The sequence below is a fragment of the Dermochelys coriacea genome, chromosome 9 (genome assembly GCF_009764565.3).
Source record: "Dermochelys coriacea isolate rDerCor1 chromosome 9, rDerCor1.pri.v4, whole genome shotgun sequence".
NCBI classification, from domain to species: domain Eukaryota; kingdom Metazoa; phylum Chordata; order Testudines; family Dermochelyidae; genus Dermochelys; species Dermochelys coriacea.
The window spans coordinates 65257146-65283586 of record NC_050076.1 but is presented as its reverse complement, the minus strand read 5'-3'; the positions used below and the strand labels follow the sequence as shown (position 1 = coordinate 65283586).

The 26441-nt window shown below is 47.5% G+C and overlaps 2 protein-coding genes across 5 annotated transcripts in view; both read left to right on the top strand.

The window, feature by feature from the left end:
- Nucleotides 1-959: 959 nt before the first annotated feature.
- On the top strand, nucleotides 960-12259 carry RBM41 (RNA binding motif protein 41). 2 transcript variants are annotated; one of them, XM_038417540.2, is made up of 7 exons: nucleotides 960-1305; nucleotides 4630-4746; nucleotides 5442-5634; nucleotides 6526-6730; nucleotides 8597-8991; nucleotides 10979-11126; nucleotides 11530-12259. In XM_038417540.2, exons 1-7 carry the CDS (start codon nucleotides 1298-1300, stop codon nucleotides 11694-11696), a joined length of 1233 nt encoding a protein of 410 aa, XP_038273468.1. In that variant the 5' UTR covers nucleotides 960-1297; the 3' UTR covers nucleotides 11697-12259. The 2 variants fall into 2 exon arrangements, with proteins under 2 accessions (XP_038273468.1, XP_038273469.2); XM_038417541.2 differs by lacking the exon at nucleotides 960-1305 and adding an exon at nucleotides 2014-2081.
- A 2235-nt stretch (nucleotides 12260-14494) lies between these two features.
- Nucleotides 14495-26441, top strand: part of MORC4 (MORC family CW-type zinc finger 4) — a 31746-nt gene continuing 19799 nt past the window's right edge. For 2 of the 3 annotated variants that reach the window (XM_043492281.1, XM_043492280.1), the window contains exons 1-2: nucleotides 22013-22147; nucleotides 23678-23825. In XM_043492281.1, coding sequence (XP_043348216.1) covers nucleotides 23774-23825 — 52 coding nt within the window. In that variant the 5' untranslated portion in view covers nucleotides 22013-22147; nucleotides 23678-23773. Of the gene's footprint in view, nucleotides 14739-14830; nucleotides 14904-18149; nucleotides 18283-21929; nucleotides 22148-23677; nucleotides 23826-26441 lie in introns of those variants that run through there. The other variant, XM_038416799.2, reaches the window with a different exon arrangement.

Here is a 26441-nt window from a genome sequence, read left to right as displayed (position 1 = left end):
TGTGTGTGCGCACGTGCACGTGTGTGCGCATGCACATACATGCATAGCAAGTGCATCTTTGTGTAGAGAGGTGTGTGTATTGCTGCATCACCTGCATGTGCATATACCTATGTGAATACAATTTGTAGCCTACCTCTTTGACTTTTGGTGGCTTGCGCACAAGAAAATAGATGCATACAATGTCTATTCATTTCATAAAAAGTTTTTAAAAGAGAAGGGAACTCTGAAAGAAAAGTATTATTTCTTAAACAGTGAATGTTGACTAGTAATTGCAGAAGAGCCAATGTATCATACATTTCTCACCACCTTTGTCTACCTCCATTAGAAACTCTTTGTTGCGGACTCTCTCTTTTTATGTGGCTGTCCAGCACCTCCTACCCTGGAAACCTGATCTTATTTGGGGTCTCTAGGTACTAAACAATAATTGTAATAATAAAGAATGTGGAAGTATGTGTTAGTGCATGCTGGATATGTACACATGAATACATATGTATCTGCAGGTAGGTGTGGGAGTCTGTAGAAACTGCTTTATTTTTTATAGGTATCTGGACAGGCGTGCATTTCTGTGGCAGTGCTCTCTGGATTTGTATCAGGCTGCGGCCGAGAGCCTTTGTGGACCCCCTGTAGCCGTGATAAGGTGTGGTCCTACTTCTACACGTACAATTACGCTAACTTTAATGAACACAAACCATGGAGCTGGTTACGCAAAAAGGGAAGAGGGAGCCGTGAAAAGCTTAGGGAAATGTCAGTGCCTGTTTTGCTGCTACCTCTAGCATCCTGTAACAAATAAGATCTGAACTGAGCGGCTCCATCTGTCAAAACCCTACCGCTGCCTGTGTGGGCCTTGCAGTGAAAACGAGCACGGGCTTGGGGGGGGGGGAGAGCAAGCGCCGGGGGGGGGGGGGGAGCGGAGGGCAGGGGTCAGGAACAAGGGCGGGGGAGGGGGGGGTTCTGGAATTAGAAAGTTGGCAGCCCTAGCTGGGGCAAGGGCCTGTCGCTCAGGTGGCCCCGGCCTGCCTGCCCCAGCTCGCGGCGAGGAAAGCTCGTGCGCTTCGGGCGCAGGGGTTAATAGAGGCCGCGTCAGGCAGCTGCGCGCTGGTTGGCCCTGACGGGACTCCGCGGCGGGTTAGCAATGGGCGCACGGGCGAGCCTGGCTGCACTACAACAACCAGCAGCCCCTGGAGCCCGCCCCGCCCCGCCCCGCCGCACGGGGCTCCTGGGAGTTGCAGTCCAGGCCTCGAGCGGGCTGGGGCTGGGGTAGGGGCAGGGGGAGTGAGAGGTGCTGGGCGCCGGAGCCATGCGGAGGTGAGAGGGGAAGGGGTCCGGGTGGGGCGCCGGGGGGGATCTCGGATCTCGCAGCTGGGCGCTCGTGACTCCCCCGGGGGCAGCCAGGGCCTGGGCCGCTGGAGGGCTCCTGTGCCCTCCACCAGGGAGTGGGGGCAGAACACGGGTTGCTCTGTGGGAGGAAGGGGGAGTGGGGTGCTCGGGGCAAGTCTGGGTGGGGCTGGGGGCTACGGAGTTGTGGGTGCTCTGGAAGGGAGGGAATGGGGAAGGGATGATGACTGGGGGTTGGGGATGCTCGGGTCGGGGGAAGATGAAGACTGGGCGGTTGAGGGTGCTCTGAAGGAGGAAGGGAGGGGTTGGGGAAGGATGGAGGGAAGAAAGAGGGTTGGGGTGCTCTGGGGGCAGAAGGGAGGGGAGATGAGAGGGAGCACGGGGGAAGGATGGGGGCTAGTAGTGGATGCTGGTAGCTGCAGAGTTGGGGGTTCTGGTGGAAGGATGAGGGATGGGGGTGCTGGGGGCTGCAGAGTTGGGGTGCTCTGGGGAGGAAGGGAAAGGATGATGGTGGGGGTTGGGGATGCTCAGGTTGGGGGAAGATGAGGGTTGGGGTGCTCTGGAGGAAAAAGGGGGAGCTTGGGGGGAAAGGAAGGATGGGGAGTTGAGGTGCTCTGGGGGAGGAAAAGTGGGGATTGAAGGTGCTCTGGGGGAATGATTTCCTTGTATGCAAGTTACTGTGAGATTCCTTTAATGGAGACAGCCTGTACACAAATTCCAGCATTGCCAGCTCTTGTGATTTTATTGTGAGTCCTACAATACTTAGTGTTTTTCTTAAAGCCCCAGTTCCTGGAATCAAGAGAGGGCAACAATATCTCAGCTTCCATTAAAAAAAAAAAAAAAAAAAAAAGGTACTAGCTCTTGTGACTGCAGAGAAAAGCTTGAAAACACCAAGTGAGTTTGCCCTAAAGGATCTTAAACCTCAACAGAAATAAAAAGCCCAGTATTTATTATTTTAAAATAAATCTAATTATTTCAGTGTGTGGCCCAAGTCATGATTTTGGAGGCTTTGGGTTGGCCACCTTGCAATCTTTCATGTTCCCATCATCCCCTGGAGTGAGTGAGGACAGCCTGTCTGCTCTGCAGTGAGAGGTTTGAGCAGTCTCCAATTGCTACCAAAGTTCAGTATCACAGATGCAATACCCAGCCTAAAAGCTTCTGTGTTAATTTCTACTCCAGTTAAACATGGGAAAGGATGGTGAAATGCGGGGAGTCTTTGGCAAAGGCAAAACCAAGTAGCGATTTTAAAAAAGAAAGTTCCAATTTAACACAGAGAGGGGTCAGACTAAGTTGGCACATCACACCAATAATAGATAATAAAACAAAATATCATAATGCAACCATTTAAATCCATGATTTGCCCACGCTTTGAATACTGCATGTAGTTCTGGTCACCTCATCTCAAAAAAGGTCTATTAGAATTGGGAAAAGTCCAGAGAAGGGCAATACAAATGATTAGGGGTCTGGAACAGCTTCTCTTTGAGGAGAAATTAAAAATGCTGGGGCTGTTCAGCTTAGAAAAGAGGCAACTAAGGGTAGATAGATGGAGGTCTATCATGACGGTGTGGAGAAAGTGAAAAGGGAAGTATTATTTACCCCTTCACATAACAAGAACTGTGGGTCACCCGATGAAATTAGTAGGCAGCAAGTTTAAAACAAATGTGAAGATGTATTTTCTTACCCAATGCACAGTCCATCTGTGGAATTCATTGCCAGGGGATGTTGTGAAGGCCAAAAGTATAACACGGTTCAAAAAAGAATTAGATAAGTTCATGGAGGATAGGGCCATCAATTGCTATTAGCCAAGATGGTCAGGGATACAATCCCATGCTCTGGGTGTCCCTAAACCTTTGACTGCCAGAACTGGGACTGGACAATGGGATAGTTCAGTAGTTCTCAAACTGTGGGTCGGGACCCCATTTTAATGGGGTTGCCAGGGCCAGCATTAGACTTGCTGGTACCCAGGGCTGAAGCCTGAGCTCCACTCCCACCCAAGATGGTGGGGCTTGGGCTGTGGCCCCCTCTCCCCCACCCAAGGTGGCAGGGCTCAGGCTCTGGCACCCTCCTGGGGTCATGTAGTAATGTTCTTGTCAGCAGGGGGTTGCGGTGCAATGAAGTTTGAGAACCCTTGGGATAGATCAATTGAAATTGCCCTGTTCTGTTCATTCCTTCTGAAGCATCTAGCATCTGCCACTGTCAGAGACAGTATATTGGGGTTGATGGACCATTGTTCTGATCCATTATCGCTGTTCTTATGTTGTTATACCAGCACTTTCTAAGTTTTCATTTAAAAACAAAGTGAAGTTTCTAGCTGTGATTGTTGTGAAGAAACCTTCACCCAACATTGGGCTGTTTGCCCAAATGTTCCCCAGTGCCTGGCTGTCTACCTGAATTTAGAGGCAGCCTGAAAAAATAGCTCTAGGAGAGGTGTGGGCAGTTCCATTCATACTAACAAAGTATTAAAGCCTGAATCTTAATAAGTGTTTAGACCTTTGTTAATCATTTCACTGTTTATAACTTTTGCAGAAACATCCTGTGCCTCTAAGATTGGGAGTTGGGCTTGAGAAGCATATCAACTATTTCTTCTCTCCCCCTATTCTGACCTTGGTGCAGGCACTGAGAGAAGGAAACAAAAAGCCACAGAACAGTAGATGCCAATGTCCTTTAAAGTTCTGTACGAAATAACAAGTGCAAGGCAATGTGCCATGGGTGGAGCAAGTTCTCCCTTAGAAAGGCAGATTGATAATCAAGTTTATAACTATATTCTAGAATGCTGCCAACTTTCTGTTTTCTTTGACGGTCTCTGATGGCTTTGTTTTTGATTTGGGGTTTTTTTTTATTGCATCTGAAGCTAGGCAGAATTAATTTTTTTAAATAGATCTTCCGTAAATAAAAATTACAGGATTGAACGTGAATAAAAAAAAGTATTCTTGGGATATTTTAAATTTTCCAAAAATCATCTGTGTGCCTTTCTAATTGACATCAGTGAGAATTCTGCCATGAAGTTTATTTTTAGTTCCATCTTGTGTTTTATAGCCCATCTGGACTGTCACATTGTCTTCCTAATAAAAAAGAAAAGGAGTACCTGTGGCACCTTAGAGACTAACAGATTTGTTTTAGAGGGCTCTCTATGCTGGATTAATATTTTGGAACTAACAAATTGTCTTCCTAGTGTTCTTATAAAGGGCTGAAAGACAGAATATCTGGAGACTTATAAATATGGTAGATTTGGGTGTGGGGGGAGTAAAGCACTCTCTGTAACTTACTGACTCCCTCTGTTGTTTCCATGCTCAGGGTCAACAGCAGCCTGTCTAGCGATGAGCTCCTCCTAGAGGATTTGGAGACAGAAGGAGAGAGGCAGCTGAGGAGCCTCCTTCACCATCAGCTTGATACTGCTGTCTCTATTGAACAGTAAGTATTGAACTAGCCAGCATTGTTCAGCAAAGCACAAGGCTAAAGGCTGCCCCTGCTGGCACTTCGGTGCCGGTGGACAGAGCTTGTTCAGATTATTGAGGGCAGCAGCATTAATGCTGTAGCATGCAGGTGATGAGAAGATATTGGTGTAGGTGAATCATTGACAAATACATGGAGGCAGGTTGCACAAGCAGACCTTCCTGTGCTGTGTCTCACTCAAGCAGTGCGTGCTGGAGCATGACTCTCAGTGAGTGCTGGAGCATGGTTCTTTCTCCCAACAGTGTCATCGTGCAAACACACAGTGCAGTTAGATTTTTCAGCCACTAGGTGACACTGCACATAATAACAGGTTTCAGAGTAGTAGCCCTGTTAATCCGATGAAGTGAGCTGTAGCTCACGAAAGCTTATGCTCTAATAAATTTGTTAGTCTCTACGGTGCCACAAGTACTCCTTTTCTTTTTGCACATAATAGAAATATACACTGCTTAATGCTCTATTGCTTTATAAGCTTATAGTATCAGGTAAAAGAATGGGGAGTGTGTCTAGGCTTCAGAAGCACAGCATCTCTGGTGCTCATGCTAGGCTGGCGGTGGTGAGAGCATATCCAGGTTTATGTAAAGGCCAAGATCTTACCCCCCACTTAACTTCTGAGCCCTAAAGACATCTCGCTTTGCTGTTGATTTGGGTTGCAGGTGCGTGTCCAAGCGGCGATGCTTCGCCCCAGCCGCTCTTTACAAGCCCTTTGGAGAGGAGGCGGCAGGGACTCTGACCTTATCGCAGTTCCAGGCACTGCAGGAGAGTGAGCAAGAGACAGCCTCTCTTCGGGAACTGGGACTCTCGGACTCAGAGATCCTGCTCTGGAAGAATCATGGTTCAGCAGATAAGGTGGGGAAGGAGCTTTACTAGCAACCGCAGGAACCTGGAATCCAGCATAGAGAGCCCTTTAGAACAAAATGGAGTCTGGAGTCGAAAGCTCTGCAGAGCATATGAATACTAGCCAATAATAAATTGCAGCTTTTAAGGCACCTTAAGCATTCTCCAAGGAATGGCTAACAGTACGTCTATCTTCCATAGAGCTGCATTCACAAATAGGTAGAGCCCTGTGTGGATACACAATTTATATCCGCAGATATAAATCGGTAACCGCAGAACTGCAGTGCTCTATTGGGAAGTGCAATGGCAAAAGCACAGCCTGGCAGGCTGCCGCTCTCAAGAGCCAGTGTCCTGTGCTGGCAGCTCCTCCAGCGTACCACCCCCGCCCTGCCCACTGGAGCGGGCACCACACTCACTGGCAGCTGTCCCTGGTTGCACTAGTGCAGTGGGTGGTGCTAGGAGTGGTACAGCCAAGCTGGAGGAGCTGCTGGTGCAGGGCACTAGCTCCTGGAAGTGATTGCCCGCCAGGCTGCTGCTTTCGCCACTTTGGTTCCGATTTATATCCGTGGATATAAATTTTGTATCTGTGCAGGGCTCTACAAATAGATCGGCAAACTGGAGCAGATGTTAGCCATTGCTTAGTTAAAGAGACCCAGAAACAGTGGGGTATATGGATACAAATAAATAAGGAGCAAAGTAAATGAAATCAGAACTATCAGTCAGGTCAGATGAGAATGAGCTCCGTGTCCTTTTAACCCCCTCTGGGTGGTGGGTTCCTAGCTTTGAATATAATTATGTCTCTGCCCTTGTCTGGTGATAACAGTAGCTCTTGTCGCTAATCAGCATCCCTCTAGTCTGAATTGGGTGGTTTTTCTCCTAAGTGATGCTGCTACTGTGTTTCAGGGCTCTGGGCTTGGGGCAGCCCCTGAAGCCATGCGGGAACGGCTGCGAGCCATCCAGGAGAAGATCACAGAGCGCCAGCGCATTTTGTCCCTGCCACAGAGGTTTGCTGGCAGCAAACAGCTGAGCCGGCGGGAGATGGAGATTGAGAATGCGCTCTTCCAGGGGACGGACCGTCACTCCTTCCTGCGGGCACTCTACCACCAAGGTACACGGGCTTCCCAACGCCATCCGTGCCCCTGGCAGGGTGGGAGTAACTCACTGAGCACCTGGGTGTGCAGGAGCAAGTGTTCTGTGAACGTAGATCTGGGGTGTTTCTTTCTTGCCTTTTCTCCCTAAAGAAATCTTCTGGACTGTGCGATGGGCAGGGAGGAGCTATTTTCATTTTGCCCAGAGAATCTTGCATGAACAGACCGTTTAAAGAAAGGACTCTCGAACATATGAGTCTGCACAGAGCCACTGTTGGAATGAACACGCTCGCACTGCAGGCTGAATTCAGTGCTCTCTGACAGCTGTGCAACCCTGTTGGTTCACTGGGATGGCATGGGTGTAGCTGGAGACAGAGTTCAGCCTGTATGTATAATAGCAGCATGTAACCTGGTTCTCTCATTCATTATTTGTACTGCTGTAGTGCCTAGAGGGCCAACCAAAATCAGTGCTTATCGTGCTAGACAGAGTGAATACAAATAGTAGACTGTCCCTATCCTGAATTGCTATCAGGCTAAATATACAAGACAGACACAGGGTGGGACGGAAACTGAGCGGGGAAGTGACTTGGCCAAGGTCACCCAGCAGGGTCAGTGGCAGAGTCCGAACTAGAACCCAGGTGTCCTGATTCCCAGCCCAGGACCCTCTCCACTTCACCACACTGCCTCTCACCCGAGCATCAGTTTTCTCCTGCCCCTTTGTTGTATTCTTTCTTACAGTCTGAGCCTTAGGCAGTGATATCTAGCACTGCCCTAGGCAACTGCGGAAACGCATCATACACCAGATCATAGTGAGGGTCACATTTAAAGGGGTATTGTAAGCCTAACAATTAGGTTTTGTTTGTTAGAAAAACTGTTTAATGCAGGTGCTTTTCACGACTTATTTTTAAAAATGCCTTTTTGATTATTCAAGTAAGACATGCATCCGACAAAGTGGGTATTCACCCATGAAAGCTTATGCTCCAATACGTCTGTTAGTCTAAGGTGCCACAGGACTCTTGGCTGCTTTTTTTTATTATTGTTGTTGTTTGTATTATTGGAGTGGTTAGGAGCCCTGGTAATTGACTAGGGCCCCATTGCACTAGGTGTTGTACAAACACAGTACAGAGAGATGGTCTTTGCTCCAAAGAGCTGACAATCTAATGACATTGATCCCCATTCCCACCTACAGCTGCAGCATCCAGGAAGTGCAGCTGCCCATGGACTAACCATTCTGATGTTACCCTGCCCTCTGCTAGGACACTAACACAGTTAAAAAGCACCCTATTTAATGCTACATGGATGAGGGGAAAGTTTCTTTTTTGCTTTTGCTTCCATTAAATAAACTAAGGCAGGTGTTTTTGGTAACCCAGGCAACGAAGCACCTTTAAATCCCTGATTTTTAACCTGAAAGTGTCCCTGAAAGCTCAACAAAATGTGTTTGTTCAAAATAACATTTTAAAAAGCTGCATGGCAGGAAATAAGCTTCACTAACTATAAGCACGGACCAGGTGGAGAAAGGTCTCTGCTAGCTGGAGCACAGGGGAACCAGTCAGTGTGGTGATCTCTGGAACATATTGAAATCAAGTGGCAGATTATAAAGTCCACAGGATAATTGAGTTGGGAATGAGAGCCATAGAAAACTTTCTGGTAGAGTTGCTGTTCTTCCCGGAAACCTGTTCTAATCCGGAATACCATCAATTACTGCTGGCAGCCTACATTTTGCCTTTCAGTAACTCCCAGTCTCCTGCCAGAGGCTGGACTGAGCTGCCCTAGAGCAGAACTTCCTGTCTTTGGGGCCCAGGCTCTAGCCCTCCCCAGCAATCTCTTCATTTACTTGTGGTGGTGGTTGGTTTGTCATGTCACCATATTTCTTTACTGTGGATTAGATGAAGCTCAGAAGAGGATGGTGAATGAAAAGGACCCAATGGGTCATTTGGAGACTGTCTGTCAAGAGATGCTAAAAAAGCCATTGACCGAGGAATCCCAGTCTACAAAAAGTGATCCCTGCTTGCCTTGCTTCCCCTCCCTAAGTGGACCTGTGGTTAAGGGTACCACACAGCTTCTGGATCAGGGAGAGCAGACAGAAGAGTATGGAGGTCCCAGCCTCCCCGTGATTAAGGCAGCGGGGACTGTGGCCCAGCGACCCACCCTGGGGTCTGCAACTGTAAAGGAGCCCGTGGAGTTCATCCCAGAAGAGGAGATCCGCAAGAATCGTCTCTCGGTGAAGGAGATCAGGAGCATGTCCCGGTTTTCCTCCTACAAGCCGGGAGAGCCAAGCAAGGTATGGTGAACGTCAAGCTGAAAGTAATAAACTGGGTATGTTCCCCCTTCCCAGTTATCATTGTACCATATAAGCTGGGTGCAAAACTGGTTGGAAAACCATTCCCAGAGAGTAATTATTGGTGGTTCACAGTCACGATGGAAGGGCGTATCGAGTGCAGTCCCGCAGGGATCAGTTCTGGGTCCAGTTCTGTTAAGTATCTTCATCAGTGATTTAGATAATGGCATAGAGAGTACACTTTTATAAAGTTTGCGGACGATACCAAGCTGGGAGGGGTTGCAAGTGCTTTGGAAGATAGGATTAAAATTCAAAATGATCTGGACAAACTGGAGAAATGGTCTGAAGTAAATAGGATGAAATTAAATAAGAACAAATGCAAAGTCCTCCACTTAGGAAGGAACAATCAGTTGCACATGTACAAAATGGGAAATGACTGCGTAGGAAGGAGCACTGCGGAAAGGGATCTGGGGGTCATAGTGGACTACAAGCTAAATATGAGTCAACAGTGTAACACTGTTGCAGAAAAAGTAAACATTATTCTGGGATATATTAGCAAGAATGCTGTAAGCAAGACACAAGAAGTAACTCTTCCACTCTACTCCGCACGGTTTAGGCCTCCACTGGAGTATTGTGTCCAATTCTGGGTGCCACATTTCTGGAAAGATGTGGAGAAAGTCTCGAGAGGAGCAACAAAAATGATGAAAGGTCTAGAAAACAAGATTGAAAAAATTGGGTATGTTTAGTTTGGAAAAGAAAAGACTGGGAGGAGACATGATAACCGTTTTCAAGTACATAAAAGGTTGTTACAAGGAGAAGGGAGAAGAATTGTTCTTCTTAACCTCTGAGGATAGGACAAGAATTAATGAGCTTAAATTGCAGCAAGGGTGGTTTAGGTTGGACATTTAGGAAAATTATCCTAATTCTAAGAGTGGTTAAACACTGGAATAATTTGCCCAGGAAGGTTGTGGAATGTCCATCATTGGAGATTTTGAAGAGCAGGTTAGACAAACACCTGTCAGGAATGGTCTAGATAATACTAAGTCCTGCCATGAGTGCAGGGGACTGGACTAGATGACCTCTTGACGTTCCTTCCAGTCCTTTAATTCTATGCCCTAATGTGGAGCTCTGGGGATGCTGTTCTGGCATCTGTATTAGATTCATGGATTCCAAGGCCAGAAGGGGCTAGTGGGCAGAATCCTAATGGATAAAGATTCCTGCTTGCTACTGATGGAGCATCACCAAACGAGTGTGTGCAGTCACCTCCCAGCCAAAGGAGAAATAGCCTCCTCTGCTGGGGGAATAAAGGGGGATCTTTGGAGTCACCCTTGCTTAAATCCTAGGATACTTAGCTGCCAGCCATGCTTCAAACCCAGCCTCAGATGGACTATAGCGGGAGGAAGATCTCTGGCTCTCAGAGACCTAGACTAACACAGTGCCGCCTCCATTACTAGTAATGAGCAATCTGAATGCCTTCCCGCAATGCTATGTTTAAACCTTGTTTAACAGGCAGCAAGAGCTCATGATATAAATAACAGGAGCCAACAGGAACTGGTGTAGATATAGCGTGATACAGCCTCAAAGAAGCCATAAGATGCCCTCCCATATATGCCCATCTCTGTCCTCTAAACATATAACCACCAGTGTGGGGCAGGGGGAGGGCAGTAGGGAGATGAGAGGGGCAGGGCCAGGCCCTTCCCATGTGGAGCAGAAGGGGCTGTAGGGGGAATGAGAGGGCGGGGCTACCCCCTTGCTCTGTGGGGCAAGCAGGCTGTAGGGGGAGTGAGAGTGGCATGGCCAGCCTCCCACCCTTTGGGTGGGGGGGCTGTAGGGGGAGTGCAAGGGGCAGGGCTAGCCCCTTCCGGTATGTGGCAGAGGGGCTGTGGGAGTGAGATGGGAGTTAGCTGTATAGAAATGGCCCTTCTCACACAAGGCTGTGGTGACTCTTTCTCTCTTCTCCCCTCCCCCCATTGTTCTGGGGGCTGATTAGGTGCTGTATTTGAAGAACCTGAGCTCTCGTGTGACAGTGAGGGAGCTGGTCTCTTTGTTTGCTCGGTTCCAGGAGAAGGATGGCACACCGATCCAGTTCCGTCTGCTGAGTGGCCGCATGAGGGGCCAGGCCTTCATCACTTTTCCCAGTGAGTCGCTCAGCTGCATCTCGCAGGCCTTTCCTGATGAGTGAAGGTGCAGTGTCAGCTCCACAGTGCACTGTGCTGGAAGGTCCATGCTCCCTGGGGTAAGAGGGGAATTTGGCCTCCATGCTTATCTGACCTCAGCATCCCCACGCTGCCTGTGACGAATTCCAGCCCTCCCATAGAATAAGAGGGGGATTCAGTGTCATATGTTCACTCAGTGCTGGCATTCCCCACACACTGCTCTACTGATGAGCTTATAACAGTGCACAAGAGCTAGAAATAGTCAGGAGAAGACCACATGGTCCTGAGGTCTGTGTTTGAACTCAGTGGGCTTGAGAGCAGAGCTGGTTGTAAGAGCAGTTATATGTGCCCTGTAACCTGAGCTCACTTTACTCTCCTGTTCCAGGTGTCGAGGTTGCATGGGAAGCAATGCTGCTGGTGAACGGCTATAGCCTGCTGGGGAAAACGCTGGTGATAGAGTTTGGGAAAAGTAAGGTGCAGTCAGCAAGTGTTGACTTTGCCTCCCACAGCTCATGTGCCACGGACAGTGCAGAGAAACCCACTACTAACTAGTGGACAAGTAATCTGTGGGGCATGTGTGGATCCTCATGGGTTGTGGTTACTCAGCTGTTGGAACCATCCTTTAATGCTCTGATTCTGAGCTCAACATTCAGGTATACAAGTCCCAGCGTGGGACAGGGGAGTCCTGGGAGCTAAGTTCCTTCAAGTGAGACGCAGAGGGAAGCTAGAGGCAGCCCCACTTAGCATGGGACAGAGGTGACTCTTGGGATGACGGGAACAGAGGCAACCTCGCCTGGTGTAAGGCAGAAGGGATGCTGAGATGAGTGGCTTGATAACAGACACTGGTTTGAAGGAGTCTGAGGATCTTAAATTGCTGTGTGTTTGAACACTCATGTTCAACATGCAGCATGTTCTGAGGGATGAGTCCTGTGCTGTATTCCATTCTGTATATAGTTTAAACAAATAGTTTATGCTGTTTGTACAGGCTGCCTGCTTTGTCACCAACTCCAGGGTAAGTGATAGCTGTTCCCTCCTGTTTATATCTGTATTTTGGGGCTGCCATCTGAATGGCCTTTAAGGGAGGAGAATATGTAAATAAATGTGTTCAAGTTGTATTTTCCTAGTGCATGTCTCTGTTCCCCAGATGCTCTTGAGCCTTTTGCCTTCTCAGTATTGCAGGAAAGCTGCATCCATCATCTCCTTTGCCCAGAGAAAATCTTTTTGGAGATTGTAGGAGCCTTCTATGTTAGTCAGATCTCACACCTTCCTCACAAGTTACTGTACTGGAGCAGACCAGCAATGGTCTGTCTGGTCTGGGAGCCTGTCTCTGACAGTGGATAGTGCTGGAGGGTTCAGAAGACAGACATAAATGCCCCTCCCCTCACTCCATAGCCACACTGTTACATCAGTGTATTTGATTATACTGTGCTACATGACTGGGAAAACTTCTTGACCCCTAACTCTTGATCCACTAAAGCCCTGAAGCACAACGATTGGTAGCCTTTGTAATTTTTCCCAGCTAGTCTCACTGTAGATGCTGTTCGTGATCTAAATGTTCCATTGCTTTCTGAGAATTATGCGGTTTTCTTCAGGAACAGCCTCCTCTGTCAATAAATGTGGGAGGTTATTGTAATGCTTCTTCCCCACCAACCTGACTGTCTCTGGAGAGAAGCATTTGAGATCCCCTTGCCCTCTGATTGATGGAACCAGATTTCATGGCTTTAACAGAGATGAGCTGTGCAACACCTGCCACACACCCAGAAGGGATGCAAATTACCTATAACAGCTGGTTCCTTCCCCAAGCATCCAGCTATTAGCCCTGCTGTCTGTTGCTTTTTTCTCCCCTTGTCTAGTCTCCCCCTAGCCTGTCAGTTTGATTTTTCTGGCTATTGTCTCTTGTCAGTTCTCGGTAACCTTTCATCATGTGCCATGCGCAAAATCCAGGCTTGAGTTCAAACGTCAAATGGAGTGATGTGTAGTGTCCTACTTGTAATGCTGGGGGGAATGGCTTTAGAGCAAAACAAAAGCAGAATGCGGAAGTGTAACTACATCCAGCCTTGAAGAATGCTCTACACACTCCAACAGAGCTCTCTGGCTTTGGTCCTGACCACCTTTGCCCTTACAAACTCTGGAGGCCTAATTCTTCAAAACAGCAGTGTGATAGGCACAATGTCTGAGAAGCATTCCTGGACTCTTCAAACACCAGAGTCCCTTTGGGGCCCTGTCTGGCGACCTTAGCCTGCTTAGTTCACATTGCCACGGAATAGGTTGTGCATCACAATGGGGATGGTTCCAAGCTCAACACTGGCTGGATTTAATTGAATTTCATAGGAAACGGAAAAGGTGGAATTTTCTTCCACTTTACAAGAGAGTAGAAAACAGAGGGACATGCCAGAGGTAGGTCTAGATTATCCATTTTGTTCCTTTCATGGGCGAGTCTTTTAATTCAGTTTACACCTTTCTTGCCCACACTTCCCTGAACATGTGCACACTTTAATGATCACACAGCACTGATAGTGGGACTGGGGGATAGGATTAATTGCTGGGCAGATAGGGTGAGAGCTCTAGCAACAGGAGCCAAAATCACCTTATCTAATACATTTGGGCAAGTGGGGTGCACTAATTGTTACATGTATGCACTGAGTTTGGGTAGGGTAAGGTCAAAAATCAAGACAGACCAAAAGCCATAAAGTCCTTTTAAAAAAACCCTGTAAACTCATGATTTTTTGGGTCTGACTCATGATTTTGATCTCTTGAGAGTGGCAGTACAGGAGTAGGGTTAGGGGGTTATTGTATTTCAAATTCCCAAAGTGAGAACACTGCTGAGGGGAAGGGGAGCTGGGGTAGGGGGTGCTGGCGGAGGCACTGCCTTCAGAGCTGGGCGCCCAACTAGGAGCTGCCACTTTTGGGGCAGTGCATAAGTACAGCTGGCAAAATCACAGATATTTACTCATATTTCAGAAATCTTCCCTGATAGAGATTGGTTGCCTGACCTGAACATAGGAGAATCCTAGTTACAGGAGAGCCAGAGTTGGGGCAGCTCTCAGAGACAGAAGGGCTGCGACCCCAGACGGTGGGTATGCAAATAGGTCCAGGCCTTTAGGGAGCACCATGTGGGGGATATCTCATTAGGCTAGGGCTGAAGGCCGCCATGTTGTTTTACGGACGGGGAAATGTCCCGTCGTAGGCCAGCCATTTTTTCTGTACGGCAGAATGAAGGGGGAACCAGTATTGCTGTAGCGCAGGACGTGAAAAGCTCCATGTTGCTGTACGGCAGCCGACACCTGGCAGGGGGCCGCCATGTTGCTGTACGGCGCGGGACGGGATCTTCTGGCAGGGGGCCGCCATGTTGCTGTACGGCGCGGGGCGGGATCTTCTGGCAGGGGGCCGCCATGTTGCTGTACGGCGCGGGACGGGATCTTCTGGCAGGGGGCCGCCATATTGCTGCGGTTGAGGGAGAAGGGGGCTCTCGGCTTTGCGGCAGTCCGAGCTGTCACTGCGCGGCTCCCCGCCTCCCGCTGGAGCCCGCGGCGCGGAGCGCTGGGACGCCATGGCCCGGAGGCTGAACGCGGAGCAGGGCATCCGCTCAGCGCGGTAGGTGGGGGTCCGGGTGCAGGTGCGGGGCGGCGGGGCCCGGTCTGGGGGAGTCCGGCCCTGACCGCCCCTCTCTGTCACTCTCCCCGCAGATGAGCCCGCGCTACCTGCAGAGCAACAGCACCAGCCACACGCGGCCCTTCAGCGCCATGGCCGAGCTGCTGGGTGAGGCCGGCTGCGCAGTGGGGGAGGGGGGGCAGAGCACGGGGAGGGTGTTCAGGGCACGGTAGCTGTGCTGTGGGGGGCAGGGCAGGGCAGGGGTTTGGAGGGCACTGGGGAGGATGTTCAGGGCAGGGTAGCTGTGTGGGGGGCAGGGCAGGGGTTTGGAGGGCACTAGGGAGGGTGTTCAGGGCACGGGTAGGTGCTGGGGGGGGCAGGGCAGGGTTTGGAGGGCACTGGGGAGGATGTTCGGGGCACGGGTAGCTGTGCTGTGGGGGGCAGGGGGTTTGGAGGGCCCTAGGGAGGGTGTTCAGGGCACTGGTAGCTGTGCTGTGGGGGGCAGGGCAGGGCAGGGGTTTGGAGGGCCCTAGGGAGGGTGTTCAGGGCACGGGTAGCTGTGCTGTGGGGGGCAGGGCAGGGGTTTGGAGGGCACTAGGGAGGGTGTTCAGGGCACTGGTAGCTGTGCTGTGGGGGGCAGGGCAGGGGTTTGGAGGGCACTGGGGAGGATGTTCAGGGCACGGGTAGCTGTGCTGTGGGGGGCAGGGGGTTTGGAGGGCCCTAGGGAGGGTGTTCAGGGCACTGGTAGGTGTGCTGTGGGGGGCAGGGCAGGGCAGGGGTTTGGAGGCCACTGGGAGGGTGTTCAGGGCACGGGTAGCTGTGCTGTGGGGGGCAGGGCAGGGCAGGGGTTTGGAGGGCCCTAGGGAGGATGTTCAGGGCACGGGTAGCTGTGCTGTGGGGGGCAGGGCAGGGGTTTGGAGGGCACTAGGGAGGGTGTTCAGGGCACTGGTAGCTGTGCTTTGGGGGGCAGGGCAGGGGTTTGGAGGGCACTGGGGAGGGTGTTCAGGGCACGGGTAGCTGTGCTGTGGGGGGCAGGGCAGGGGTTTGGAGGGCACTGGGGAGGGTGTTCAGGGCACTGGTAGCTGTGCTGTGGTAGGAGCGGGGGGGGGTGTCGGAGGACTCTGTGGAGAATGTTCATGGCACTGGTACCAGTTCTATATACTATATTAGTGGCTTTCAAACTGGTTGAGTTCATTTTAATGGGGTCGCCATGGCCAGTGTTAGACTCACTGTGGCTCAGGGCAGAAAGACGAAGCCCGAGTTTTTAAGTGAGGAGAAACTTGGGGTATGCAGGACAAATCATATTTCTGAAAGTAGTATAGTAGTCTGGAACGGTTGAGAACCACTGTGCTAAGTCACTGTGCATATGCTGGGCAGGGGCAGCTCTGCCAGTGAGAGGCAAAGCAGCTATCTGAGTCTCAGCCCTCTCCTCGTTTAACAATGATTCAATTCTTGACCCATATGTTTGAAGCTCTTATTGACCTGAAAGTGACTGGTGCAGTGATGCCTGCCTGAGTCTGCAGACAGATGGCTTCAGTGTCTCTGTGTCTTGTCCAACAACAAGAATGTAAAATTAAGAACACTGCTATATTTTGCTGTTGCTATTTGGAACCCTATGGACAGCAGTGAAGCTGCAGTTCCATGCTGCTTGAGAAAACTCTGAGCAAGCACTGAGGACAAGGAGTCACAAGCAGGCTAGCATAGGGTAGTGGAAACCTCTCTTGCAGCATCTGGGGATTGAACTTTACATGTCCTGGGCCTCAGGCAAGCATGAGTCGATGGAAAGTTCCACAATTGGATGCAGAAGGATGAAATGTTCGAGGACAGGCAACTTAAAAAAACCAAAATGTTGGCTGTAAGAACCTGCTCAGAAATTTGGAATGTTAGAATAAATCCCAGGTGAGATGGAATAATGGCAGTCAAAGGGGCATGATCATTACTTATCCCATGATACCGTAAATATTGTCATCACTTTTGTGGTGTGTGTCTACTTACAGAATATAACACATATTACCATGGTTTTGCAGTTACCATACGTTCTTTGATTGCCTCCTCTGACCATCAGTCCATGTTCCTTCAGCACAATTTCCAACTGTACAAACTTCGGAACAGCTACAAATAGCCAGTCGTCATAATTTTTTTTTAAGCAACCTGCTCAAGTGATTCTCACTTTCGCCTCACATGCAGCATTCCCGCCACCAGTTCTCTCAAATTCTAGCTGCCTGATGCTCAAGATTGGCTGTGATCAGTCCTGCTTGGGCTTAAGGTCTGATATTTTTTGACCCTTCAGGATTACAAGAGAGCTTCCTCTTGGGACACTTCCTTCTAGCCCTGGAAGGTCTCAAGATATCAATCTTAAAATCATGATCTTTTTATGTATAGAAAAGGCACTTTTTAAAGAAATTCATATTGACTTCCTCTAAGCCCTATATAAGTGAACTGAAGGTAACCATGGTACCTGGGTTTACAAAGCAAGGGTTCCAATAACATTTTTATTTCTAAATCATTTTCAGAACAGTTGTTCTGTAACGCATATCGCACATACAGAATACACACGGCTGGCATGTGGAGTTATGATTTTATTGACAATTGTTTGAGATGACTCGCATAATTTATTTGTGGCTTCCTCACGCATAAAAAATACCCCACCCCCAACTCATTCTGTTTAAATCTTTTGTGTTATATGATAGTATTCCGTATTCTCTGTATAATTTATATTTACACACACCCTTCTGCTCTTTTCTTGTGATAAGCAGTTTTGGGGAATATGGGAGAGATTAATAAGACAGGGACTTTTCAGCTTGGAAAAGAGACGACTAAGTGGGGGATATTATAGAGGTCTAGAAAATCATGACTGGTGTGGAGAAAGTAAATAAGGAAGTGTTATTTAGTCCTCATAACACAAGAACTAGGGGTCACCAAATGAAATTAATAGGCAGCAGGTTTAAAACAAACAAAAGGAAGTATTTCTTCACACAACATACAGTCAACCTGTGGAACTCCTTGCCAGAGGACGTTGTGAAGGCCAAGACTATAACAAGATTCAAAAAAAGAACTAGATAAATTAATGGAGGATAGGTCCATCTATGGCTATTAGCCTGTGTTTGCCAGAAGCTGGGAATGGGTGACGGGATGGATCACTTGATGATTACCTGTTCTGTTTATTCCCTGTGAAGCACCTGGCATTGGCCGCTGTCGGAAGACAGGATTCTGGGCTAGATGGATCTTTGATCTGACCCAGTATGGCCTTTCTTGTGTTCTTATGGTACATCCTTTATCAGACATTTCCCTGTATTTGGGAGAAGGAAGGTTCAAGAATGCTTTCATTTCCGAGATCTGAGGAGATGATCTGTGTGTCAGGAATAGTTGAGGACAATGAGAATGCCTAACTGTCCAGGTTTTTTCCTTCCACAGACAATGCCTCAGATCCAGGTGTGACGGCTAAGCTTCTTTGCATTGATGTTGTGGAGATCAGGGGGGAGCTTTGTTTGACTTTCACAGATAATGGTTCTGGAATGACACCTCACAAACTTCACCGTATGCTCAGGTAACAAGCTAGGAATTCACCCCAGATATGGTTCTGCTACTATAGATTCAGATCTTGCAAGCGTTGTTGTTGACCCAGGGTTCAGGATTTCAGGAATCCTGATTCAGATGTACACAGGGCTCTCTCTGTGGTTTCTCTTCTCTTCCTCTCCCTCACACTGTGCAAAATCCTAAAATAACTGCTTTTAGATTTACCCTCCCACAAGCTGTTTTTTAACATACAGTGCATGGTCCAGAGACTCCTGACTTTTTACATTCAGGGCTGTTCCATACACAGGGTTCCTCATGTAACAACCTGTTCCTCGCCTAGCTGCAGTAATTTGGCATGAATTAGAAGCAATAAGCAAGAGCACATGCTTCAGTGCAGTACATGGGGTAAGGAGTATTTGCTTAAAATAAACAAATGTCGCCTGGAGTTAGTAAATAAATCAGGAGTCCATGATCTCATTTCTGAAGACTTGTGGTAATGAAGAGTTTCCCATCTTGTCTCTCTTCCCTTCAGAATGTTAAAATGGATTGTGGTTTTAGAGAACGTGACTTTTCTTACATCACAGAATGAAAGATTAAAGAAGATAGGCTTTCCTCATTGCTGGTTTCATGCCTTCTCATTAACAATGGCAGAGGGAGACACGGTCTGACTCTCTACAGTGAAGAATTTCAATTCAATTTTTATTATATAACTAACTTTAAAAAATTAAAATTTAACTTGTTACTTTTTATTCTAAACCACAGGATATCAAATTTGCCTAACTGTAATATCATCTAAAATACTTTTTATCCCTAACAGTAGCATTCTCTAAGAGATGACCTCTCATCCTGTCCCCTGCCAAAGGCGTAAAGATCAGCTGGATGCTCTTGCAGTTGGTTCCTAGGGTAAAATTCTCAACAGTTGGCTCTCTGAGGGCTAGTCTACACTGGCAACGCTAAAGCGCTGCCGCGGCAGTGCTTTAACATGCCTTTTGTGGTCATGGCTCAGAGAGAGCTCTCCCAGCGCTCTTTAAAAAAAAAAACAAAACATCTCAATGAGGGGCATTGCTCCCAGCGCTGGGGCACTGTTTACACTGGTGCTTTACAGCGCTGCAACTTGCTGCGCTCAGGGGGGTGTTTTTTCACACCGCTGAGCGAGAAAGTTGCAGTGCTGTTAATTGCCAGTGTAGACAAGCCCTTAGTAGACTCTCCACCCTTCACTCAAGTCTGCCACAGCCTGAGTTCAACAAACTTTAGGATGTGATACAAGGCCTGCTGATCTTATTTGCTCTTGTTTAGGTTAGTTTATTCCTCTTGTGCTTTAATTTTATCTGCTGGTATAGTCATACTAGATGTCATGTGATCATCATCCTTTGCTGAGTATAGAGAAGGGCCTAGAATCTGTATCTTAAACACCGAAAAGATATGCCTGAGTGGCTATGGCAGTAGGTGCAATATACATTGAAGAAGCACGTTAGAACTGGCAGTTAATTTTCCAAGAGTTTATCATAGACTAGAAAATACTAAAAGCTTGCTTCTGCATCTTCCTGTGCATGCCTCTTCTGTTATGCCCCTGTGCCTGGCAGATGCCCAGGGAACATCAGATGTCTACTCCTTTGGGGCCACACCAGTCCCACATTTCCATCTTTCTGCTTAGTCTTGGTGCTTCTTTTTGTCTTTCCTAGGAGCATCACCAAGCCCTCCCTCCTTTTTCTCCCTAGGCTGCATTTCCAGTCCATCTGTGGATATTTCTCCTCACTTGGATGCTGCTGCACTATCCATTGTCCTATTCTGCTATTTCTTCTCTCAGAACAAATGTCATGTAACCTCTTGGTTTCCATTAGACCTAATAATAATTTTTCTGTTTCCAGCAGGCCGTCTGCAAAGCAGATAGTCACTTGTGGTAGGGCATGGTTTGGTTGTTCCTCTGCAACAATTTGTTGATAGATAAGAAAAGGTGGGGGACAGAGGTGGAGAATCTGTCATTTCTTCAAATGCTGTGAACAAAAAACCACAGGTCTTCCCAAAAGCCAGGAGGGTTCAGGAAGTGAAAACCAGAGGCCTTAACCCCTTCCTGCTCTGTGTGGTGAGGGAGGAAAGCAATGGCTTGGTCTCTTATTTCAGGTTCTCTTGAATTACTATGAAGTGGCTATGAAATTGAAGTGGGGGAGGGACAGCAGGCCTCTCTAGCTGTTAAAATTCTAAGACTGAGATAATTTCACGTGGGAAGCTCATTTCAGATTTCTTCCCCAGAACTAGAGAGAGACGCTTTCCACATCTTCTGTAGGACTAATCTAGGGTGAGTTAGAATGAGGTGTGACAAAGCCACAAAATGACCCTCTTTCCTTACCACATCACTTCTTCGCCTTTCTTGTCATGGTGTATGGGGAAGGGGAAGGACTGTCTGTCTCATGCATTCACACCAAGAGGAAAGAATGAAAAGAGAATTGGATGGTGTGGCCCAGAGTTGCTGGCACATAGATACCTATGTGGAGGACAGATAATGAGAGGAGGGAAGGGAATTTTCTGGTTATTTTTCCTTATTCTCCCCTCCCTCCCCAAAGGCAGTCTCAATATCAAAGAGCCACTGTTATTAGCTCTCCTGACTGCAGACAATTAAGTGTAGAGTTATAAAAATGGGTGAACTGGACATGCAGAGCTTTAGAGGAGTAACGGAGTAGTGCTGTGCCAAGACCGAACCTTTAATAAGTACAAGGCTGGTTTTAGTAGTTTGGGTCACAGCGGCTGAGTCTTGGAGATGCACTTCTTATCTAAACTGCATCGTTGCAACATCTTGAAGTTTTCTTCACATACCATACTCTACTGGTGCGTTAGGCAGAACACACTGAGGTAGCGTGTAATGTAATTGCAGTATCAGTGAGGTGTGGTGTTGTCAGTTTGTTGTGACCCATGAAGTAAAACGCAGGCAGTGGTGACAAATGCTTCCTTGAAAATCAGTGCAGCAGGCATTGTAGATGCCTGAACCAACTTTGATTATGTATCTGATGGGAGGGGAAGCTGGACTCTCTTCAGTCTTGCCAACCCCTATTGAGGATTTTATTCCATTTCAGGAGTAAATATGCTGGTTTATCTAATGTCTATTGTTGCAGCATAGTCTAGTGCTTAGAGCGCAGTGAGACAAGGACACATGGGGTCTAATCCTAATTGTCATTAGCCCAGTGTGCGAACTATTGCAGATTATTACACCTCTCTATCTTGTTAAAATGAGGATAATGAGAGCCACATTCCAGAATTGTAAGGATTAATTAGTGCTTAGAAGTCCTTGGGCAGAAGCCACTAAAGAAATGATAATTAATTATAAAACTTACACTTACTGCCACATAGTGCAATAAAAAGCATCTCTGTCTAATGATTAGAGCATAGGATTGGGCATCAGGAGAACAGGATTCTAATTGCATCTGTGCTACTGGTTCATTGTGTGACCTTGGGCAAGCCTCTTAACCTCCCTGAACCTCCATTTGCAAAGTGCTTTGAGATATTTGGATGGGAAATGCTGTATTAAGGCAAAGTATTATTCATTTGCCTGACACTTTTTGAGTCAGGTGACCACCATGGAGTTCCACATTTAAAATCACTTTCCACTCCATCTATTCTCTTCCTGCTTACCTCTGTCTGTCAAACAGCTCTCCACTTGACTGACTGACTGTGTGTGATTTGCAGCTTTGGCTTCACGGACAAGGCAGTGAAGAAGAACCACCCATCCATTGGAGTGTATGGTAATGGTTTCAAGTCCGGCTCCATGCGTCTGGGAAAGGATGCCATTGTCTTCACCAAGAATGGAGGTGCACTCAGCGTGGGGCTCCTTTCGCAGACCTATTTGGAACGTGTCCATGCTCAGGCTGTTGTTGTTCCAGTGATACCATTCAACCAGCAAAACAATATCCTTCCCTGTAAGGCAAGAGTGGCTGTGGAATCTGAACCATCTAGTTCGGGATGCAGGGGTAGAAGAAGTGTGGTACTGAGGAAGCCAATGGCTCAGTGTTTCATGAGGCGCCATTGTTGCAAGAGTGTCTTCACATGAGTTTTGATGGTGAGGGTTGTTTGGGGATATATCTGGGTAGCCTCCCACAGTGTCACCTGCATGCCTCCAGGTAACATCTGTGGAGGGCATCAGCTGTATGGAGTACTAGAGCAGGGGTGGGCAAACTTCTTGGCCCGAGGGCCACATCTGGGTGGGGAAATTGAATGTAGGGCTGGGGCAGGGGGTTGGGGTGCGGGAGAGAGTGTGTGCGATGTGTAGGAAGGGGCTCAGGGCAGGGGATTGGGGTGCAGGGAGGGGTGTAGAATGTGGGAGGGGACTCAGGGCAGGGGGTTGGGGTGCAGGCTCCGGCCTGGCACAGCTTACCTTGAGCGGCTCTGGGGTGGCAGCAGTGTGCAGTGGGGCTAAGGCAGGCTCCCTGGCTCCCTGGCGCTCCGCTGCTACCAGAAGCAGCTAGCACCACATCCCTGCGGCCCCTTAGGGAGCGGGGCGCAGAGTGCTCTGTGTGCTGCCCTCCCCGGTGGGTACCCCCCAAAGCTCCTATTGACCGTGGTTCCCCATTCCTGGCCAATGGGAGCTGCGGGAGGTGGTGTCTGCAGGCGAGGGCAGTGTGCGGCACCCCTCCCTTTCCCCCCCGGGGGCCATGGCGCCGGCTGCTTCCGGGAGTGGCATGGGGCCAGGGCAGGCAGGGAGTCTGCCTTAGCCCTGCAATGCCAAGGGGCGGGGGTGGGGGGGCAATCCCACAGGCTGGATCCGGCCCGCGGGCCGTAGTTTGCCTACTACTGTACTAGGGTAATAGCAAATTTCAGCACTGCACTTGGAGAGCCCCTATAATAGCAACTGTGCTTGGTGTTGCATCTGTCATATTATTCCCCTGCATTTATGTCAGAAATTGTTATGAATCTGATGGGCACTTCTGCTAATTTCCAAGTCCAGCATAACTTCTGGGTAATCTCTGCAGTAACTGCATCTCCACCTCCCCCTTTGGAGTGCCCCCTCTTTCCTAATATTTGTCTGGTCTGTTCCCCCGTATAGTCTTATCCCTTTGCAGCAGTAACGCGCTTTTTTGGTGTTGTGATACGATACCTGCGTACAGTGCTGCCTTCGCACTGATGGGAGCCTTAAATACATAGCTGCCTCCTCAAGTTAACAGTGGTGCACAGCTTTACATACTCCTTTCCTTCCCTGTAAAGTTGGTGCCTGGTGGTATTTCTTCACCAAGTTCCGTTGGTTACTACTTTGCATGGTTCAACTCCCCTTTGGACACATCTGCTGTTGGCACTGTGCCTAGTCATGCTTCTGATGGGTGCTATGTCCATGTACATCCCCTGCCTATGCAGAAGTGTCTGAATTCTTAATGTCTCATTGGTAGTGGGGAGAGGGGAAACCCGGGGCAATCTTGTTCTTTCTTTGACTCTGTGGGTTCTAAAGAAAATGATTGTTACGGAAGACTCTGCGCCCAGCCTCGAGGCCATCCTGAAACATACGCTCTTCAGTACTGAGGAGGAGTTGCTGGCCCAGTTTGATGCCATTCCAGGCAAAAAGGGCACACGGATCCTCATCTGGAACATCCGCAGGTACTGGGAGCCAGGGCACACAAGAAGGGATGAGTGGAAAATGATAGGTTCAGCCCTTTGTAAGGCTGAGGGGAGAAAGAGGTAATAACTCAGTAGCCTAAGGATTGAGTACAGTAACTCCTCACTTAACGTTGTAGTTATGTTCCTGAAAAATGCGACTTTATGCAAAACGATGTTAAGCGAATCCAATTTCCCCATAAAAATTAATGTAAAGGGGAGGGGGTGGGTTTAGGTTCCAGGGAAACTTTTTTGCCGGACAAAGACATTATATACTTGTGGAGTAGGCAGTATACATATACAGTATAAGTTTTTAAAACAATTTTAAACAGTTTAATATTGTACACAGCAATGAATGATTATAAGAGGGTGGAATATTTCCCAGGGAATGCCTTGCTGCTAAATGATGATGAACTACCACTCAGCTGAGCCCTCAAGGGTTAATATGCTCTTAACGGAACTGCATGGTACCCTCTTTAGTCACTTTTCGCAATAGAACTGCACTTTGATTACCAAGATTCTGCTTTTGGTGGTTGGAGATATAAAGATCCTGTGTGTTGCTCATTAGAGTAGGGCGCTGCCTAAGTCTCTTTGATAAATTTCCTCTTTACCTATTATTGTGTAGTGTTCTGTGTCAGTTGGCTGACACATGCTACTCTAAAGGTGGAAGCATTTCAGAGGTGTTCCATGCATATTGTTTAGGAAGTGCTTAGGAAGAAAGATGCTATAAAATGTAAAATATTTATAGGTAGGACTTCTGGTTTTAGTTTTTAACCAATAAAATTATCCTGAAGTTATTGTTCACATACAGTTACTTTGAGGAAGCACTGAGGAAAATTTTGTTTAGTTCTGAAGTTTCAATTTATCTCTCACTTTTTTAATTGGGTTATGCTCTTAAATTTGTTGCTGAGAAATTAAATGATACATTTAGTGATGGGGGAAGCTGAATAGTGCAGCTTAAAGTTTTTCCTGTTTTTTAAATGGGAAAATTTTCTAAACTGAGAATTTGGGCTAAGATGCTTTGGAATTTAACTTTTTAGCACATAAAAACTAGACAGTCTTGAAAATATACCAAAAATGGTCTCCAAAAACTAGAAACCCTATTTATAGATAATTTGGTACCATGTTCACGCTGCTACTGTGAAATGTTGCTTCGTTTTAGTTCAACTTTTATTTTATCAATAGAAAATTCTTCTCCTACTGTCCCCTTCAATCCCAGCCCCACATGGACTGCAGAATATGTTGGGGGTTTTATCATTATGACCTAATGAAGCACTGCTAGAGCACATCCTTTTGACTTCATAACATGTGTCCGTCTCCGTCTATGGTTTAGGAGATAGGTTGTGTTGTATACATTGTGGCACAGACACTGACAGAATTGTGTAAGGTTATGCAGACTGATGAAACTTTTAACTTATTCTTCAGCACTCAGCACTAGCTTTGGAGTGTTGTTGCAATCTTCTTCTCCTATCTGTAGCAGACGTGAGCTGTAGCTCACGAAAGCTTATGCTCAAATAAATTTGTTAGTCTCTAAGGTGCCACAAGTACTCCTTTTCTTTTTGCGAATACAGACTAACACAGCTGCTACTCTGAAACATGTCATGATAGTAATTGCTGATAGTCCTGTGGACACGTTCTGTTATCAAACTCCTATCCTTGGGTTATAGCCCTCTAGAAAATTTCACTCCAAGATTAGGGTGAGATGGTGGATTGGGGGGGAAGAGCTGTTGGTATTGGCTACTAGTGCTCAGAAACAGAGGTTGGATCACGCTTGTTTGTACCTGGCATTGTAGTGCTGCAGATTTTACGTTTAGCCTGTCGTATGGATGACTGAAGGCTCTGTCTGTCACTGCAGAAATCTGAGGGTTTCTATATGATTTCCTCCAACCTAGGTTTCTGTTTAATCAAATGCTTTTTTAATAAGCCAATGGGATATAGTCGTAGGATAATTCAGCTTAGAGTACATCATCAAAAATGCAGATTTTAACTTTACACGTCTCTTCTCTTCTTATACAAACACTAGCTGATTCTCCTTCATTTCTTTTCCCCTCAGCAAGTAGAAGGGGCTTCTGTAGAACACTTGCAGAGACAGTTATGGACAAAGAGCTTGTTACGTCATACATCTAGATATCCCCTCATTCCCATTGGGAAACCTTAGATAAATCTGAATATTCCGTCTCCTTCCTGTGTATAATCTTGTCTTTGGAACACAGGGCGTGGGAGATCTGGGTTTATTTTCCTGTTTCTGCCACAGACTTGCTATATGTTCTTAGGCAAATCACTTAACCCCTCTATGCCACAGTTTCCCCATATAAAATGAGGATATTTCTCTGTTTTCATAGGGCAGTTGTGAGGTACTCTTTTACTGTGGAATTTGGCATAGAAAAGCTATATAAATAAAATGACTGCCTGTGGGGTAACGTGAAAGAAGATGTAACATTTTGAACTGCTTGCTAGATATATCATGGATGATCGTGTAAGTGGAAAATAGCATGTTAGTCCCTTATCCTGCCACTAGGAGTCAGGAATAGAGGAGCAACTTTAGTTTTTACTTTTCACATAGCAGAGCCCCATTGGTTACTATGTTCTTATGTGTGCGATACTGTATAGCAGAGGTCC